Source organism: Tenebrio molitor, chromosome 7, assembly GCF_963966145.1.
Source record: "Tenebrio molitor chromosome 7, icTenMoli1.1, whole genome shotgun sequence".
NCBI classification, from domain to species: domain Eukaryota; kingdom Metazoa; phylum Arthropoda; class Insecta; order Coleoptera; family Tenebrionidae; genus Tenebrio; species Tenebrio molitor.
This window is the reverse complement of record NC_091052.1, coordinates 6,458,769-6,478,297: the sequence shown is the minus strand read 5'-3', so window position 1 is coordinate 6,478,297 and position 19,529 is coordinate 6,458,769. Positions and strand designations below refer to the sequence as shown.

Below are 19,529 nucleotides of genomic sequence, written 5' to 3'. Positions count from 1 at the left end.
AACATAATTATTTATAAGTGCACACACAAAGGATGATATGAGACATTTTTTACTGCAAATATATATTTTGTAAATATGTATCTCGAGTTGCTCGCTACTGAAAGTGGTCTGTTGTGTTAGGCCAATCCAAATATTTGATCCCTTTTCATCTCAAATCAGTTCGGTAGGAGAAAATTAAACTTCCGGTTTTAAAACCTCACTAAACCTTGGCACTGTAATTATTTGAATGTCAGAGACAGAAAGGCATATTAACTTTACTGTATCTTTATGGCTGTTAGGTTGTAAAGACATTGAGAGGACACATAAAAATACAACGAAAGCGAAAATCCGAGATCTGTTGTATTCTAAAAATTATAACACTATTTATACAGACTGTGCATTTTTTTGTAGTGTAGATTTTTATTTTGTCATCAAATTTAACTCTCGTAACTGTCGTTCCAGAGTTTCCATATTAAATGAAATGTATTGTTTCAACTGTACTAAAACTTCAGTTTGGTGGTGTTTACCGTATCAACATACATAATTAGTAATTATTGATTCGAAGCAAACAGTTTGAGCTATTCATAACAGTGAAATCAGAAGGACTGTCAAGTTGATTTTGATAATACTGGCAGATTCACGCGACGAACTATATTAAGGGCATATACATTTTTGAAAAAAAAAATCTGTAAAATAAATCTTCATTGGATTACCACAGATACAAAAATATTTAATTATCACATCAGATATAATTATTTTAGATTAGTGCGCAACTGCTGCTGCTGTCTCTTTTAGTGATGCTGTTCATGTAGACCGTAATTGCTAAACAAATAGTCTCGTCAATATTTTTTCCTAATTTCGCCGAATTTTCAATAAATCCGTCCGCCTTTATCTGTTTAGCCAATCTAGTACCGTCTTTTTCGCTCACCACTCTTTTGGAAACAAGATCGCTTTTCGTTCCTGAAAAAAAATATTCAAATATTTACTCGCTCGTAATCCGAACACATACCAGCTAATATCAGTTTCGCTCTAGGACAACATCTTTTCAGTTCCGGGGCCCATTTTTCTTTCACGTTGTCCCAAGAGTTAACATCATCTACTGAATAGCACAATACAAAAACGTCAGTCTGAAACAAATCTGGGATTAGCGGTAAGAATAGCAAGGAATTATTTGATGTGATTTACTTCTTTGTACGCCAGTTGACGTAACTTGTCAAATTCTTCTTGACCAGCCGTGTCTTGTAAAATAACAGTGTGGTTTTTCTGGTTTATCGGTACGGTCATTGAGTAAACGTCAAATCTGTACGAAGATGAGGTGTTGAAAGCGAAATTGAGAGGAGGTTTTTGACTTACACTGTGGGGATGTATCTTTCATCGAACTTTCTGTCTTTGTAAACTATTAACATGCAGGTTTTACCAGCGCCACCGTCACCCACCACCGTTATTCTGATCGTTTTCATTTCAAACTAAAACTATTCAATATAAATACGAAACAAGAGTGAAAAGTCTAAAACGAACAAGTGAACATATTTTGTCGACGATAATAAATTCAAAGTTAAAAAAAATTATTGCTATTGTATTGACATCAGTGTTTCTAGATAGGAACTCAAATCTTATAGATTAGATTAAAAGTGTATCCACCTCATCATATAAAATACATATTTATTTTGTCACATGATTTTCCATTCATTTTCTCCTGAAGTCGTTAAAACGAGATACCTAAATGAAGCGTGATTGTGAACTGTATTTTTTGCAGCTTAATCCTATCACATTTGTTTATTTTTGCATGCTAAAGTTAGATAACAACTTTGCCGATAAACTGCCAACGATACGAACTTCGATAAAAAAATTCTCACTTGCTTACCGTTTTCTTTAGCTAACACCGTAATGAAACCCCGAGTGCAACATTAGTAAATATGTAAAGAGGAAAATTATGATCACAGATTGTCGAGTAAAATACCGGAAAGCACACAAAATATTTGTTCGTGAATTCGACTGGCTGCCACCTCAATAGTTTGTTTTAAATCTCTCAGATAAGATAAGAAGGTACGCGACAAGGTGGATAAATTTTCGTTGCACAACACCTGATAAAAATTAGAATTATTCTCATCGACTAGTTTTATTTGTAAGTTATCTTGTAGTAAGGACTATACATATTTTAAATTCTAACACAGCCAATTTTGATAACAATTCTACTAACACGTGAATCACTGAATTGTACATGACCGCTCCTTGCTGAAAAATTTTAGAATCCTTTTTTTCAAATCGTCGATTCCTGACAGGGTTTTTGCCGAACATTCGGCATAAAATAAGGCGTTAATTTTCTTTTGAAATTTAACAATTTCGTCTTTGTTGATGCAGTTGCGGTTAGTCCGTCGCAGATCCGATTTAGTTCCTAAAAATTTCCAGTCAGTAATTATTTCAATTTGTTATCGATCAACTATCTTGCCTAGAAGGATGATCGGCACGTCACTGTAGTCTTTCAAGTCTGAAATCCATTTAGTTTCCATGTTTTCGAATGAAACTCGATCATCAACTGCGAAACACAATAGAAATAGGTCTGCCTGAAAATTAACTGTCATTCAAACCAATAAGTTAGAATTATGGTCTCGGAAACTTTACGTCTTTATAAGAAAATGCCCTTATCATGGCGAACTCTTCCTGACCTGCTGTGTCTATGAATTTGACTTTGAATTGTTTGTCACCGATCGTCTGAGTGTATTCAAAATCGTCGTACCTGAAAATTCGTCGCGATCAAAAATGAAAACATCACCGTGATGCACTCACAAGTTTGGAATTTGCTCTTCGAATTTTTGTTGTTTTATGCTGTTCAAAATGCTCGTTTTTCCCACGTAACCGTCTCCAATTATGACAACGTTCTTTTTAATAATGCCCTCCATAATTCGGCCAAGGAGTGCGTGTTGACGATTTGAGATGATATTTTTGGAGTAACACTTTGTTTGATTTATTGGGTGCTTAGGAAGGCTTAAATCTGAATGATAGAAGAGGCAACCAGGGTTTTCCAATTCATTTATTTTCCGTATTTACAAATTCAGATTAATTTGTATGTTTCTGGGACGTCTCGAGGGCCACGAAATAAATTGTTTCTAAATATATTTGTAATGACTGCAAAAAGTAATATTTTACAATTACGACCATATCCCTTTTGATTTTAAGAGAACAACGTCTCTCATAGACGATAAATTACAAACGACCATAAAACAATGGAGCTTTTCCTGGACCCATCTCCATTAAACTTAGTGATATTTATTTCTGTCTGTCATAAATCAGGACCGCCCAAAACTCGGGTCTAAATTTAATAAATCACGGATTGTTTAATAGGGATGTGTGGAACACAACACACTTTTATTTACCTGATCTATTTATACCGTCCTAACATTAAGATTTAATTTTAAACATTCAAATTTTTACAAAGAATATACATTTGTTTAACATGCACTCGTTTGCAGGTATTAAAAATGGACCTGTTAATAATCGTATAGAAAACACTACTACGGTTGTTTCGATACCTTATCTGTGAATTTTATTTCAAGCTTTATTTAGTTGTTGTTTAGATATGAAAGATAGTAATTATTTATTTATACACATACAAATAATAAAGCGCCATCTGTGGGATAAAAGTCGCACCTCGAGAAATGTGCATCTAATTAATGCAACATAATTAAATGTCATGACTAACTTATTGTTTAGTCCATAATTAATGTATACGACTGTTGTGATAGCAATTTGTATCTATTTTGTGTGCCGAGACCTGTAATGTAGATGTTTCAACAAAATCAATATTTGAGAGTTCTGCAGGAAACTGCAGAGCGGCGACATCTACATCCGCTTCTAACAACCTCTCTACTGTTACAGTTAACTAAACTTCGGTGCTTCGTTGCAATTGCTGAACTTTTAGAACCACATACCCAGTTTCCTTTTTTAGTTGTTCTCTTTTGAGTCACATTTTACAATCATCTTGCTCAAATTCAAGTTTTTCATTCTCTTATTTTTCACATTGTCTCTAGTATTAAACAGAGTTTTAACTTTGGAGATTTTTTAACAGATTTTCACATCTTGAAAACATTTTCTTATTATCGCTATTTTTGCAGGATCTTTTGGAACAAGTTAATAAAAACAAAATTATTTGGTTGTAAACTTCTTTGTATTACAATAGAATTTTTATTCAGATAATACATTTGTACGCTGCCTCAACGGAACGTTTTTAACAAGGAAGATAATTTACTCGTCTGAAAAGGGTGCATCTCCCAATGTAACAACTAATCTGTAGTGTTACCTTAAATACACTGGACAAACTAGTCCTCCACCTAGATAACAGACATTTAATCCCACTTAGTAGTCCTGAATAGGGTGGAACTGTGTGACTAGGACATTACACAGCGCGATCCTCTGGAAAGCGTCAGTGCGTGTTGAATCAAGAATCCTTTAATTCCTGCAGTGCTTAATGCGTATCCGCACCCACATCCACCGGCAACCATCTCATTTGTCCACATTATCCTTATTCAAATCGTAATTAATCTCGTTCCGGAAGCGAGACCTTGCCCCGTAAAAAATGACTTTTGTAGCGTCGAGCAGGGAGGCGGAAACCGTCCCACATAAATTATTTTCCCAGGATATCCCACGAAGAAGGACTCTTTGAATAGTTCCCAAAATTTATTTTTTTATTTATTCTCAAACAGATATGTGTTCGAAAGGTTCCGAATAGATAACCGGAATAAGTGGTGAAACGACTTGGATCTTAGGTAAACAGATTACGAAAATATCGAGCGTGAAAAGTGAAAAGCGCGTTTTTTGCATCGACGGTTAAACTGACAGGGTACGGTTCGAATCTGGATCCGAGGGAATGTTGCAAATGTCGCGAATAAAATGCCATAAATCATCCTCTGCAAACGTTTCAATCAAAGAAAGGGCGATCCGATATGGACGATGTCCAAGCAAGGGCCAGAAAACGAAGGAAACATAATTTATTATTTTATTTAATTATTACACCTTATTTCATTTAATTATTACACATTGTACTTTTCGCAACATTTTTATCACGAAATAATTTGGTAAACTCGCTCCCCAATTTACAAATTTTTGTTTTAATTTAGCTGAACTGGACACGATTGAAATCCTGTTGGTTAATTTTTTTTGAAATGGTTCAAGAGAGAAGATCATATTAAATTCATGGTTAATATTAAAACTTAAGAATTAATAATGATTAGGAAAGAATTATTATTGGTGTTATCTATAGGCGATCAGGGAAAATGTGCAACAAGTTGCACTTTACTGTTTCCACTTTTAATTAATAGATATCCTTAAAGGATTTGAATAATTAAAGATGAAAGAATAAAATGAGTATCTTAACCGTGTTAGTGTTGGCAAGATTTTGTGTGGCTCATTAATCTTTTGCGGAGTTGTTCATCCGAGAAGAACCCAAATGTAGTTTAATTAAGTATCCATTACGCAATTAAAAGTTGGGATTAAAAGGTTGAAACTTATCCTTCGTTTCGCAGCAGCATCCAAGAACCTACCTTGACCTGCCACACATGCATCACCGATAAATTCCAATGCTACCCATGAAGATCGCTGGTAGAGATAATGGCGCAAAATGCCGCTTCTTGCACCAAATGCCTTTCTAGCAGCCGGAGTTTAGTCGTTCTTTTCGTGTTTGTTTCCCAGTTGCCAAGTTTCCCACCAATAATTCCACACTGTTTGACATGTAATTGCTATGTAAGCGATCCCGAGCTCGTTCTTAATGTTTATGGAATTATTTGTAGGCTGCTGTCAATGCTAATTTGAGTTCTTGTTACCCACGTTCGGAATAAATGATAGTTATGTTGGTGATTTTAATGGGGCTAGCTCGGTTTTTCAACCATCTGATGTATCCCCGGTGCAATGCTTCACTCGACATTTTTTCGCTTTCTGGACCGCATTATTAATTCATCGGCCGAAGAATAAATTAAAGGATTGAATACATATGCATATTCGCCGACTGCAATGTAGGTCCATGATTAGTCGTTTGATGTTTAAAATAGCGCCGTTTCATCGAATACGAAATTAACTCGGGGGTTTAATGTCATATAAATTAATTTTTGTTGGTCAATATAATTGTAATAAAATTGCACATAAACGCTTTTTATGCCGGGTAATTATTTTTAATGGGACGATCTCCCCACGGGTTCGCGTTTTTCAGGTTACTCACGTTACTGCCATGCAAAATAAATGTCTTCGCGTTCAATCCTTCTTTTGAAATTTTCATCTCATAACATTTTTCTCGGTGACGTTTCCTCTCAATCAAATTTTTTTTAAGAAGTCGCAAAAACTTTGGCAAAGTGTGTCATCACGGAAGTTAGGTTGACACAAGAAATTTTAATCGATCACACCAGAGCAGATTGATCGGACATCAATCTTTTCATCGGCGTCATAAGCCGACACTATTCAGTTTTCGGTGTGGCAGAGGTCACCGGATATGCCAGATAGGTGCTCCCACGAAAGCACCGTCTTTGAAAGCAGTTGGCTTGTCACCATATCACCATAAGCTCCGACAAAAACAATTTATGCAAGCCGAGCTGTTCACTTTGATGGGACGAGCATGGGAAACGCTCGCCACGAATTAAACCTCGAACAGTGTTCAATAAATTCTTTTCGAGAACAGACGCGAGGAATCCCAAGAGTTGCCGGCAAAATGCATTATTATTTTTGCGACCGGGTCCAAAACGAGATGCGGCTATTAATGAAAAAATGCAGAAGTTCTGGCCGGGAGTCGTTGGCCGGCGCCAAATAAAGACACATAACGTAATGCATAATGCGTGAACAAAACGGTTTGTCAGTTTTGTAACAAATGATCTTAGAAATAAATTTTTTGTTTGATTCATTAGCTAGATCGTCGGTCGAGATTTTGCGACTTTTCAGCTCGACTGAAAGGGTGAATTTAATGCCGTTTCAGCTTCCCGTTATCGCCACTTACACATGATTAGAGTAAGTCAATCAGCGGTGATCGCGATCATCTTCAAAGAGTTCGGAAGCGACACTAATGACAGGGTACATAAGCAAATGTGCACCGTCTGTTTTTTCTTCGGTTTAGTGGCGATTATTAACATGTTACAAGATGACAGTTAGCTCACAGCGAACCGAACATGACTCGATGTTATGAAAGGATATGAATTAAACTTATCTATTTGGCCCATCTTGTTGCTTTTGTAATGGAAATCCAGCGGCGCCTCAACCAAAATCTTTTAATCTGGCGCCACATTTTTTTGGTTTCTTTTTTATACAGATATACACACTTAACAATTAAAATTTTCTAATACCAACGACATTATATTTTTATTAATTGATAAACTGGTTTAAGGTGTGAGGTGTCACACGGAATTAGAATTTATGTGTCAGATCGCAATAAAATCCTTGACAAATTTGCAGGTGGTGAAAGTAAAATGACTAAAAACTCGAATTACTTAAGTAAACTGCCATAATTAGTATAATAATTAGATCATATTTTTTGGCGTTTTATTTCGGTACCTTCGAATTTGATGTTTATGGAGATTTCGACATTTTAGGTTTAATACTTTTTTGCTTTCGTTAATAAACAATGACATTTGACTGAATAATTTGTTAACAGGTTCAACAGATGCATTTCTTCAAAAATTGTCTCTAAAGCTTTCACTTAAATCGATAATGATACGAATTTTTCTATAACATCTGACCCGATTGTCTGCTTCTTTTAATCGATAAGTTGTTTTTCATCCTTCACTTTTGAAAAAATAAAAGCCAGGCAAAACAACAGATAAAATTTATACAGGCTGAAATCGAAATATGTACTGCCGCGAGCAATAAATTTTGGTCGTCAATGTCATTTCAAAATTTGGTTAGTTGTCACAAATTAAAAAAAAATTCCTGCCTGATTATGCCCATGTCAACAAAGTGTCAAAAAAATGAGAACAAAATGACAATGAATGTCATACAACATGATGATAGGTTATGACATTTACGACTGTTTTACAATGGAGTATTTTCGATTGAGTCAAAGAATGACCTTGACGACCAAAATGTATTGCTCGCGACTGTACATCAGAATATTAAAACCAACAATTGTGAAAATCACGTGCATTCAGTTTTGGGCTGTACAGGGTGTTTCAAAATTCGCGAATTCCGAATTCAGAGCTCGAAAAATACTTAGAAAAAAAAATCGCTCTTTTGTTCAATACATAGCAGCCTTCATATTCACAGTGACAAAATACTATTCTAGCTACATTTCCGTTCCATTTTTAAGAAAAATTACAAAAATTTTAGATTTTTTTACTCCATAGTAAAGTTATTCTTCAAAAAATTGTTTTACCTTATTATTTACCACAATCATCTACACCATAAATAACAATAAACACTGAACTTTTCAGCCTGTATTTGAAGAAAACGCACTTCAAAGAGTGCACATTCAGACCAATGTATCTTTGTAGGGGGAGTCCCGATTTTTTTTTTTTTTTTAAATTTCTATATTTGGACTACTGAAGTGATCCCCTACAACGCTCTGAATTCGTAATTCGCGAATTTTGAGACACCCTGTATATCCGCATGAGGGCAGAAATGTCATGTACAGTTCAAATACAAAAGTTGAGTACACCACTGATATCACGTTAGGAAGAATTGTAAGATTAAAAAGTTATCCAGTGCAATGCAAAAAATGTGCAAAAAGATTTTGGTTTCCATTCATTGTATTCTTACACGTTTTTGCAGCGGTGTTTTTTGACCATTTCATTCATAGTAAGGTTTTGTGATTCTCTGTTTTTAAAGCGTTTTTACGGCTATTCATGTTTCGAATTATTAGAGCTTCCAGAAGCGTCTCGTTCCGGATGTAATTAAGTTAAATTGGACTTTATGAATTTAAAATGTTTAACCACATTTTCCATTTACTCACTTATTGAAGGTACTACGGTTTACATATTATGATGGATTTGAATTTCACCCTGTATATTTCATTTGAGCTTCTTTTATACTTAATACACAAATAGATTAGAGTAGTTCTTAGTTTTCAATAAAGACAAATACGAAAATATCTTTCGAAAAAGTTATTACTTGGTGATACACTTCTTATGTAAATTATTTATTCACATATCTTTTTGCGGAGGAAATATGAATATTTTTATTTTTGGATTCTGATTGTAATGTAATTTAAATTTGTTATAACGGAAACTCTTTGTTCCAAGCTATGCAGACATTTATAATAAATTAATCTAATCATTATTTAAATGTAAAATCCCTAACTTTAACAGTTGAGTTCCCTTGTTATAATAGACAAATACAAATGAAAACGTCTTTTTAAAAAACACCTCTAGGTTGTTAACATTTTATATTTGATTTATTAGACTGTATAAATTTAGTGACCCAAGGCGGGAAAAAATGTAGATTATCTTCTAGGCTTGGAAGACTACGGACGTGTTTTTCGACTGATCTTTACACACATCTAAGATTTTAAATAGGACTCGACGTTTGCCGTGTGTGTATTTTTATGACCAATAATTTGCATCACACTGTTACATATATCAATTTAAACTAGCAATTTCCTGAAAGCGTGACTGATGAGCAATTTAACAGCAGTTAATCGATCTGAAAAATGTTGCTGCCACCTAACACATTTCAGCAAATTATATATCGTTTAATTTAAATAAAATTCATTATGGTCAAGGTAAAAATCGTAACGAATCCGGTCTTCATTAATTTTAATTATTTTTATCGGTAGCTCTCTACAACCGGTTAATGAGTGAAAATGCCGAGAGGAGCAGAATAATGAAATAACTGTTCAGTGCGCTATTAATATCTTCGATTTTGTAATCGTACTCGCCAATCACTATGCTAGTTTACATACTCGCTCGGATAATTAATTTTTTCAACCGTTTAGATTTCTGACAATTTAATTAAGTTGTCCTTTCTAAAATTATTTATCGCCGAGTGCGCCAGATTAATCGAACAATTTGTCTTCTGATCGGTTTCAGTTACCAGGAAGTTCACGTTCGATTTGTTTCGATTGCTCGATTACAGGTACCTATTTCCTGATATTTTTCGTATCGCATCGAGAAGCTTTCGAGGTCGAAATTTCGTCAAATTAAACTCAATCAAACCGTCACCCGGACGAGTCCGGTCCCTCCACCACCGTCACAATACCCCTAAATTATCCATTGTTGCGGCGATCATCTTTTTGCGTTTGTCTTCGACAGGCGCTGTTCATTTATATAAATCATGTAGATGTGCGGATAATAAATCGCCGCAGGATTTATTTCTCTTGTTCGTGTCAATTAAGTAGTAATATTTTACAAACGTCAGAATGTTATTCTTATTGTCTCCGTTATTGGTGCCTAAAAAAGAGTCTGATTTGATATAATGACGGTAATAATTTTTGTGCGAGCTTCGGACGTGCTTGAACTTGACTCCGGGGCCATGGTCATGGTCATAGTACAGGACTACCAAGGCACACTTGGCCGCAATTCCGTCGTCCTTACGTGCATATCCTCGGCGATCGTTTGCATTCGTCTTCCTCGCACTCCTAATTAGGGATGCGAGTGGCGTAGGCGAAAGAGGCGATTTAGCAGCGTCACTGTTGATTTTTTCTTCGACAGCGGCCTTTGATGTACGAGTATGTGGCGGCTCTTTCGCAAATTAGAGATCGCTTTCCGGAATTACTCAATTAACAAAAAACTCCACCAATCCAGTTGGCATTCACCCCATGATTTTTTCCTGGTGTTTGAGCTGGAATAAAACGATATTTATTGCTGGGGAGATTTTCGCGGCGATACCATTGAAATGTGAAATTAATGTTGATATATTGTGGCGTGGCATGTAAATGCGGAATGATATATTCCTGGTGAAGTTCCAGATTCTTTCGTTTCTCCAGTCCCAGGCGGTACAAACAAAGGGAGAAGTTTCAATATTGTCGATGAAACTAATCGTTTAAATTGGAAGTTCGTGGAGTTCCCTGCACCAGTAGATAAACTCATGAAATGTCGCGGACATTTTCAAATTTATTACCAAGAAGCTACATTACTCGTAATTTCGCTTTTATCGTTCATTTTACTGTCTTCACTAACAACTCGTTTGGTGGATCGAGTTAAAAATAATTTGATAGAAGTACTTACGTTCCCTTTTACGTCGAAAGTAAAATTTACAATTTTATTACCGCCATAAGAAAGTTTTATTAAATACAAAAGAATATTACTCTATTACACTGTTATGATTATTAGTTTGAAAACAATTAAGTAGAAACCTTGAAATGAGATTTTCGCTAAAAAGTTAATAAAAATATTTTCTTGGATGCAGCAGAAGCGTCGAGAATACTAACAAGGATTTAATGATGTAAACAGGAAAAAGAAGATAAAAACTACGGTTTCGAAAGGCAGTAACCGCGTTCGAAACAATTTTTTTTATATGAAACGTTGTAATGCAAAAACGCCTAACAGGTGTTCTAATTTTTGGAAACATTCTAAAATTAGACCATAATTAATTTTTAAAATCGTTTTGTTCCGTTTTAACATTAATAAAAAAATACAACGTAGGTAAATATGTATAATTAATTTGTTCCGACATGTTGAAAAATTAGGAATTGGTTCGATTGTTGTCATCAAATAAATAAACTTGAGGTTTGTTTATTTATTCTGAAAGAAATAATTTAACATCAAAATTAGTAAAATGTAGGAGATTTTATTTTTGAGCAAAAGCATCTCCGTGTGTTTAACTATTTCAGTGCGAAAACTTTTTTGTTATAAAAAAACACTCCAGTGACTTCGAGAAAAGTTCAAACAATAATCATAACAAATTTCCACACGATTGGATAGCTTTTTCTTGAGATATTGTGAACATCTTGCTTTATTTTATATAATATTGCAAATTTGTTTATCACAACTGCTGGGAAAAAGTAGTAAAGAAAGATGACCAAACCGTTAAAATTTTTTACAATATGAATATCTTTGTTTTTCGGTCAATTTCCAAATTGAACATTTTTCTGCATTCTTCAACGCCACCCTATAGGTATTAAAATGATCTCTTAATCCTTATTCAGACCACATACGCCCTTTGGGTTCATGTACTGAATTTTACCGACATCATCACATAAATAAGCCACTAAATTTTCAATCACGTGTGTGGAGATTTTTACGAGGCAATGTCATAAAAGTTAAGAGCGGATCTTTAGCAATTATAAAAATGAAACTGGATTTGTGGAAGTTGATCTCTCTTGTAACTAAAGGTATTTAACTTTTTTCAAAGCAAACTAAGGTTATATTTCATGTCTGTTTTATATTTTTAACGAGAGCATAAACCTCTACGCTCGATACAGACAGCGATTCAATAGAGCGTTATCGACTAAGGTATGCTGAAGGAGCAATAATTTCAGATTAATCACACAGTCTTGGCTTTTTACACACAAAACTTGTTGTGCAGTTGTCCACATAACCTTTCCAAATTTATCCGTCTCTGACGGCTCAGATGCATATTTTAATGAAGTTGTCAGTTTCTAATTGATACAGGTAGAGCTGTTGGAAATCGAATCTACTGCAAGAAAATTATTTCTTGTCATAATGGCGCACCCAATAAGTGAGACACATATCTCAGATGGTATGCGTTTGTAATGAATCATATCTGATCTGATACTTCATTTCAGCATTTCTTTTGATGTCCATCTTCTGTGATCATTGGTCGAGATGATCTGATAGATGAAATCAACACTCGATTGCAAGTAGATCAGTTTTGAACGTATCCGAGACAAGTTTCTTTAAAAAATAAAAAACTGGGACGTCTCACTTAGGTGGAGATAGACGTAGAGATGCATATTGTAGAGATCGTGTTCACGAAATGAGGCGCTAAAACCCCCGAGAATATGGTAATGGCAAAGGATTAATGGCAGCAATTAGACATCAAACGACATCACTGATGGAGATACATTAGCACTCACAAATAACTTCATCACATCAATGCAAAACAAATTATCGCGCCAGTTTGAGTGCGTTTATCTTGCGTATTTATATCCATACAAACGTCATTCGAAGGCTGCCACCGCATAAAACTCAAGAAAAGAGTATAGCGTGAGCAAAAAAAGTCCAAACGACGAAGCGAATCGGAAACGCTTTACGTTTTATTACGTTTAGTCCGATCGGTGCCAAATTTGGAAGAGATCATAAATGGTGACAACGACTAATAGTTTCGTGCCTAGACGTTCGAATTCCCTCTTTTGCAAAAATCGCGAGGTCTCCCGCGGAGCGAATTAAAAAGCCACCACAAACCGGAATAAATACGCAAAAATCCGGAATCGATTCGAGTGAAGGGCGGATTGCGCTAAATCCGCCATAAATTTCCGGTTACATTTCGAATTAACAAGAGAGCGAACGCGGACTCCGGGGCATTACTCGAACATTTCGAGACAAAAGGTTGTTGATTCTTCGGGATCAGGTTTCGGTATAAATATTTCATGTAAAATCAAAATTCAAAAATATGCAGTCCCCCGCTATGCAGAAAGACAAACAAATATATTGCAGTTGGCGCGGAAAAATGGCGTCGGGTTTATTGCCTTTTTTGTAAAGGGAAAGGTGCAGGAGATTCAATATTTATATAAATTGACCGCAATGTGTATTGTTGACTTCATTACGTTACGTTACGGGGATAAATGATGTTGCTTTCAGCGCACGTATTTGATTTAAATTCCAAATGTTACCCATATGATACGTCACTTTTGCAAAATATAATGGATTTATTCAGACGTTATGCAATGCATTGCTGTTGCAATAGAACGATAATAGTTTCCTCATAAGTTTAGCGGAGTTTTACGGCCAGCTCGTAAAGGGCAAATCCGTTATTTCTGCGATTACGGATTTAATATCTGTCCAAATGCACAAAATGTTACGCATCTACAGAATCTGCCGCTGAGTGTCACCTAAAGCTAGTTTTTGTAAGTATTTAGGTGACTTAAATGTGTGGTTTGTACAAATTATCTGCAAATCGAAAAGGTTTAATATGTGTACACAATTTACTATTTGGTTCTGATTTATTCTTTTTTTGTTTAAATTTCAAAACACGTATGAAACCTGTAGAAGGCCAAACAAACCGCTGACTGGTTTTACCCTCCCGAGGCTCATCATTACAATGTGCTTTAGTAAAAAAACTAAGCTTTCAACAAATGACTATCGTTAGATGTAAGGGAAGGATTCAAGAGTGACGTCCAGTTCACTTCTTGAGAACAAGTTCAGTAGAGCTGGAAATCTATAAAAAGAGTGACCAAATGCAAACAAAAACAACATTATTATTTGTATTTTAACTATTTTGACGACATCATGTTGATTAACAATCAAGATAAAGTAGATAAAATAAAATACTAGGAAGATAAATTTTTCTGAAAATTAAAGTCCACAAACTTGAAATAAAAAGATCTTGCAAAACGATCAAAATATTTGCAGAACTTTTATCAATTTATTTGACACACAAACATAACAGTTTTTAGGAATTTCTAATTCGTCGCTTTCAGAGCAATTTCAATTTTGCTATTCTCTAATTATTCGAAAATTTTCCAAAAGCGTACTAAGAAATTCTACAAAAATCTGGAATAATGGAAATATGTATGTATGTATTTCATTTCCAGTTGAACTTTTAGAAAAAAAACTCCGAGAGGTAAATTTTGTTTCACTATGAGAGATATCGATTTTTAATTGATGAAAATAGAAAAAAAGAAAATGCAATTTTACACGGAAGTTTTCACACAAAAAAAATCTTCAGATGAAAATAATACTGAAATGGCTGTATTTCGATATTCAAATATCCGCAAATCTATTTTGATATTAACAATCAACAGCAAATTAAAAAAACGAAAAGCTCAGCGTCAAAGAAAAGATTTCGGGTATTCCAGATTTTTGGCTCTCAGGGAATATATTTACTAGAAAATAAAAAGGATCACCCTATAGGTTCCTTTAGAAATTTAATTTTAAAAATTGAATTCTCCCATCATTTTAGAGGTAAATCCGGAGCAGGTGGTTATTCATTGTCTTAAAAATATGCATTGAAAGTGTTTTTAAACAATTATTTTGTTATTTTTGCATCTTTCTTTGTTTATTGAAGCCGATAAAATTTTTGGCGTCATTAAGACATTAATACGTAAAATATGACTGTCGAATAAAAATTTGGCTTATTTAGATCGCTTTTTATGATTGCAGTTGTACTTTTATAGACAAAATTGTTATTCATAAAATTATCCCAATGCAAAAAATGAGTTCTATAGTGATTTAAATTTTTACAGTTACGGGACGTATTGTGCAATAAATCTCGACATTCCCGGGCCACGAATGGCGTCTGATTATTATTTATCAATTACTTCTCATAATAACCGCAAACGAAAATTCTCATTCCTGCCAAAGAGCCGTTTGTCCATATTCGGCCGTTTGGAATTCTAAATATGGCCGGTTATTCTTCATAATTCGGACAGCATGCTTAGCAGAACCGGCCCATCTCTATATATGCCCACCGAGAAATTAATCATAATAATATGTTTGAATTTCAAATCATCTATTTCTGTTATTACCTTCCATTGTGTCCGTTCTTTTCAAATTAAACAAGCGGCTCCACCGAATTGTTATTTATTTACTACTCCCCGGAGAAATTCCAAGTCGGCTCTCACCGCCGTGATAAGAAAATAGCCAAAGCAAATTGAAAATCAAACCGCATCCCTATCGGCGATGTAATTTAACCTAATGACTGTAATTATGCAAAAATCCTTTTACATTAGCTCGTTTCAATTTTTGTCGAGCGGTCTTTAATTTTCACGTCGAGCGCTTACGCACTCAAACTACCATCGTAGCAAATGGTGACGTCACATTTACATACAAATTTCGCAAATTTGGGTTAAATTTATCGGCGATTTAAATTTTCGAGGTAGCGATGAAGGATTTCGTGCCAAGACACATTATCTATTCAATCAGCGCAGCTGAATCATAAGGAAAAAAATTCAAACAGATTCCCGTCCAAAAATATTATTGGGAACAACTTCCTGTCAAATAAATATTTGCACACATTTGTTTTTATAACATACAAAAAAAATTCCACGTACAAATCTCTGACTTTTTATATTTTCACGTAGAGAAGGACGAGTAAACAGTGAAAATATACAACAAAACTTGTTGACAGATTTTCTTTGTCCACTTAGACTAAAGAGCTTTCCCTGTCTTGTTAATTTCGGAAATGTATGCTTTACAAGGTATGTTAAACTGACGAGGGGACAATTTATTAGGGATTCCATGCTGTTAAATGTTGAGGATAAGCCCTCTTGAATTATCCTGCGGTATTTCGTCCTCGGATAAGAAGCTGTTAGCAATTTAAATTAAGCACCTGTTAAAAAATTATTTATTTTATTAATACAGATACAGAATTCGTTCCGTGCAAGAGTGAAGAATTTACAAAATAACTCTGATAACGTTTTCTTAATTTTTTTCACAAATGATTAATATCTGGCGACAAGGAAAAAATGAAAATATTATCATTGAGGCTTTGTCCTTTAAGTAATAGAGTTTGTGAGGGCCCCATCTTAATTACAATTTTTTATTAATTTGATGGATGAGCCGTCCGCCTAACAAATAATTTTGCAAAGTGGTTGTGACAGAAAATCCGATGCGAATCCGATAAGAGCATCATTACATCCATTTAGTCTTGATAATAATTAATCCAAGAGTTAACCGTCAAGAAGTGGTGCTGGCCCGTTGACGGTTATTGAGGAACTCATGCATCTCGCACATTGCACGTTATTAATCCGGGCTGGTAAATCAGCAGAGGCGATCAATTAGCCGCAATTAGCGGATACCTGATCGAAGGGTAATCGCCGTGGGTCGTTAACACCACAAGAGCCGTCCCGCCCGGAATTTATCCGCCGGATTTTCAGTTTCATGTAAGTGCTGCAGGAATGTGTCGACTCCACATGCGCCATCTTGCAAAAAAGAAAGCGCGCATTTGTTTACAGAGCTTGAACAACTCGGAAAGCCTCTGGTTGAGACAGTTTATTGGGAATCGCAGCCGTTGTGTGCAAATAAAATCGCTTTGGAAACACGAGTACGTTCATGCAACGATGCCTGCATGGCATAAATTTCGCCTTAATAGATGCGCGGGTAATAAAAATACACCGACGTTTTATGGCAGTTTTTCGGTTTATTGGACTTAAACTGCACGGGCAACGGTAAAAAACCGTCGAGGAGATCCGGAGTTGTTGCTCATTTTTTGATCAAAGGACCTGAGTCCGTATCAATATTAATTGATTAAAATAAACACGGGGGAAGAAAAACTTGTCGAGGTGTTCTCAAAATGGCAGCGGTTTGAGATAGGAAACTCCGCAAGAAGTACGCCAATTAAAGTTGCCAAGCCATAAACTAAAGGATTCATACAATAAAGATATCAATACAGCAATTAAATTTTAATTAAGTGATAAATTTATTTCCTTTAATGTACTTATAAAGAAGATAATTTTATGAAGACAATGTTGTAATATGTGGGAAATATGAAGTACGGACCATAAAAATGGAATTATAATCGACCGTGTCCCTTGATGGTTGTGTAATGCTGTAATTTCCTTTTCTTTATTCTATACTTGTTGGGAATCTAGTTGCTGCCATTTGAGTCAAGTCTCCAGCGACATTATTGTTGGAAATATCACTGTTGTTATTTTAATAATAAGAGAGTTCATTTTAGGTTACCTCAATCGACAACATCGACGTGAAATATAGCCTTTCCCTTATCTTTTTGAGATTTATCAAATTTGTTGAAGTGTTAAGTACTATTTATTTTAGTTTAGTCACTTTATGTCATTTTTGGTCGAGCTAGATCTAATAGTAATAACATTTTACTGTGCCGTAAAAGTTTCTACCCTTCATAATTGGCCAATAACTCACAATGGCCTATCGGAGTGTAAAGTGTTATCTTAACGATCATAAATCAACAAGTACCAACTTAAATGAACTCTGCTTCTCTCAATGTTTCAATTTTCCCACAAATTTTAAATGCGATAAAAATATAAAGCCATATCTGAACCTTACTTCTAAGTTGAAAAAGATACTTGTATTAAATTTTAAATGTAAACAAAACTTGATACTAGTTATCCAAATACCTATAAAGGACGGTATAAATTACTGTCTTAACCATAGTATTTAAAAAAATAGGATTAAACTATAGATAAAATAGTATATTATTGAACGAGCGTGTAATAATGGCTATTACTCGCGAGCACGAGCAGTAGGCGAGGGCTATGATCATATGAGCGGATAATAGCCGGATAATAAACGGTTTACTTTTTCCAACGCCCAGGATTTCATTTGAACGCATGATATCTTCGAACAGATTCGTATATTAGAACACATTCAATAAGAAAAGTATTTTTCTAGCGCGCAGTAGCAACCAAGACTGTACTTACAGTTTTTTTTTTCGTTTATGAATAAATTTTTCTATGACGAAACTTTGCAAATTTACGTAAAATTATCTCAGGAATGATTATTACAAAGAGGAAGAACGGAATTTTAATTAGAAAGATTACTGAACAGAAAGTGGCTTCCAAGAACTTAGATTTAGGTGAAATTTCATGTTGCAAGAACTTAATACCACCGAAATGTAGATTTTTTGCATTACGAGCTTATTTACAATGGGTATATCAGAGGAAATTATTTTTTCTACTCCTATTGGATAACATTGTAATTACATATTAAAGTGTTTTTCATTGGATAACAGGGTTCATTACCCACGGCCCGTTAAATAATAAGTCCAATCGCAAATTTTAATGCATTGTTATCAAGTGTAAAAAGTAATAATTATAAGACGTCAGTTTCAGTTTGTCTAATAATGTCGTAGAAAATGTATAGTATTCTATTCGCGGATAATGGCTATTACTCGCTCGGATGAATTACGCCACTCGCCTGCGGCTCGTGACATAAAATCATCCTAACGAGAGAGTAATAGCAATCATTATCCGCTCATTGAATAATATACTATTTACGCATAGAATAATATACAGAACGAGCTAATAAACTGCATTGTTCGGGAGATACAGTCCGGTCGTCTCATTTACGTTTAATTCAGCATCTCTAAATCCTCATTGAAAGTTGAGTAATTTACAATCACCTCAAGCTAAGTAAAATATATTCGCCTTCAGATTCAGGAAATTTAAATTTTTATCATTATGTAATTATCCTAAAGCAGGTATTTTGGAATAATATCAGAAGGAAGTTTATTATACTATACTTCTGCTAGAATTTAAAAAAACAAGAAAAATATGAAAATATTGAAAAAACTCAATTTGTTTTTTCAGATTAAGTTAAGGGATTAGAATGAGTTAAGTCAACTCATACATTATTCGAATTTGCTGTTCATTTTTTACACCGCGAAGTTGTTGGTACTAAACGTCGCAATAAGTGCCCAATAGATCATTTCCACATGATCCCCAGAAAAACACGTGTCCCGTGGCCTAACGAGCTTCAAGCCCCGTCAGAAATTTTGATGATTAACATTCTTAACTGGAAATTTATAAATCCGGCGTCCGAAAAACACTCAAG

The 19,529-nt window shown here is 34.7% G+C and overlaps 3 protein-coding genes across 9 annotated transcripts in view; 1 reads left to right on the top strand and 2 right to left on the bottom strand.

Annotated features, from left to right (window-relative positions):
- The window catches only part of LOC138134556 (monocarboxylate transporter 12-like), a 99,320-nt gene that overhangs the window by 22,522 nt on the left and 57,269 nt on the right, over nucleotides 1–19,529 (top strand). The gene's annotated exons all lie outside the window — the stretch shown is intronic.
- On the bottom strand, nucleotides 667–1,989 carry LOC138135067 (cdc42 homolog). Of its 4 annotated transcripts, none has more exons than XM_069053703.1 (5): nucleotides 1,844–1,989; nucleotides 1,333–1,445; nucleotides 1,165–1,279; nucleotides 989–1,106; nucleotides 667–939 (listed from the first exon to the last, which is right to left on the bottom strand). In XM_069053703.1, the coding sequence occupies exons 2-5, from the start codon at nucleotides 1,437–1,439 to the stop codon at nucleotides 737–739; spliced, it is 543 nt and encodes a 180-aa protein (XP_068909804.1). In that variant the 5' UTR covers nucleotides 1,440–1,445; nucleotides 1,844–1,989; the 3' UTR covers nucleotides 667–736. The 4 variants fall into 4 exon arrangements, with proteins under 4 accessions (XP_068909804.1, XP_068909805.1, XP_068909807.1 ...); XM_069053704.1 differs by having other exon boundaries at nucleotides 1,333–1,451; nucleotides 1,844–1,981; XM_069053706.1 differs by having other exon boundaries at nucleotides 1,333–1,451; nucleotides 1,498–1,938.
- Nucleotides 2,080–3,514, bottom strand: LOC138135068 (rho-related protein racC-like). 2 transcript variants are annotated; one of them, XM_069053709.1, is made up of 5 exons: nucleotides 3,354–3,514; nucleotides 2,767–3,289; nucleotides 2,602–2,716; nucleotides 2,429–2,543; nucleotides 2,080–2,374 (listed from the first exon to the last, which is right to left on the bottom strand). In XM_069053709.1, the coding sequence occupies exons 2-5, from the start codon at nucleotides 2,877–2,879 to the stop codon at nucleotides 2,187–2,189; spliced, it is 531 nt and encodes a 176-aa protein (XP_068909810.1). In that variant the 5' UTR covers nucleotides 2,880–3,289; nucleotides 3,354–3,514; the 3' UTR covers nucleotides 2,080–2,186. The 2 variants fall into 2 exon arrangements, with proteins under 2 accessions (XP_068909810.1, XP_068909809.1); XM_069053708.1 differs by having other exon boundaries at nucleotides 2,767–3,105.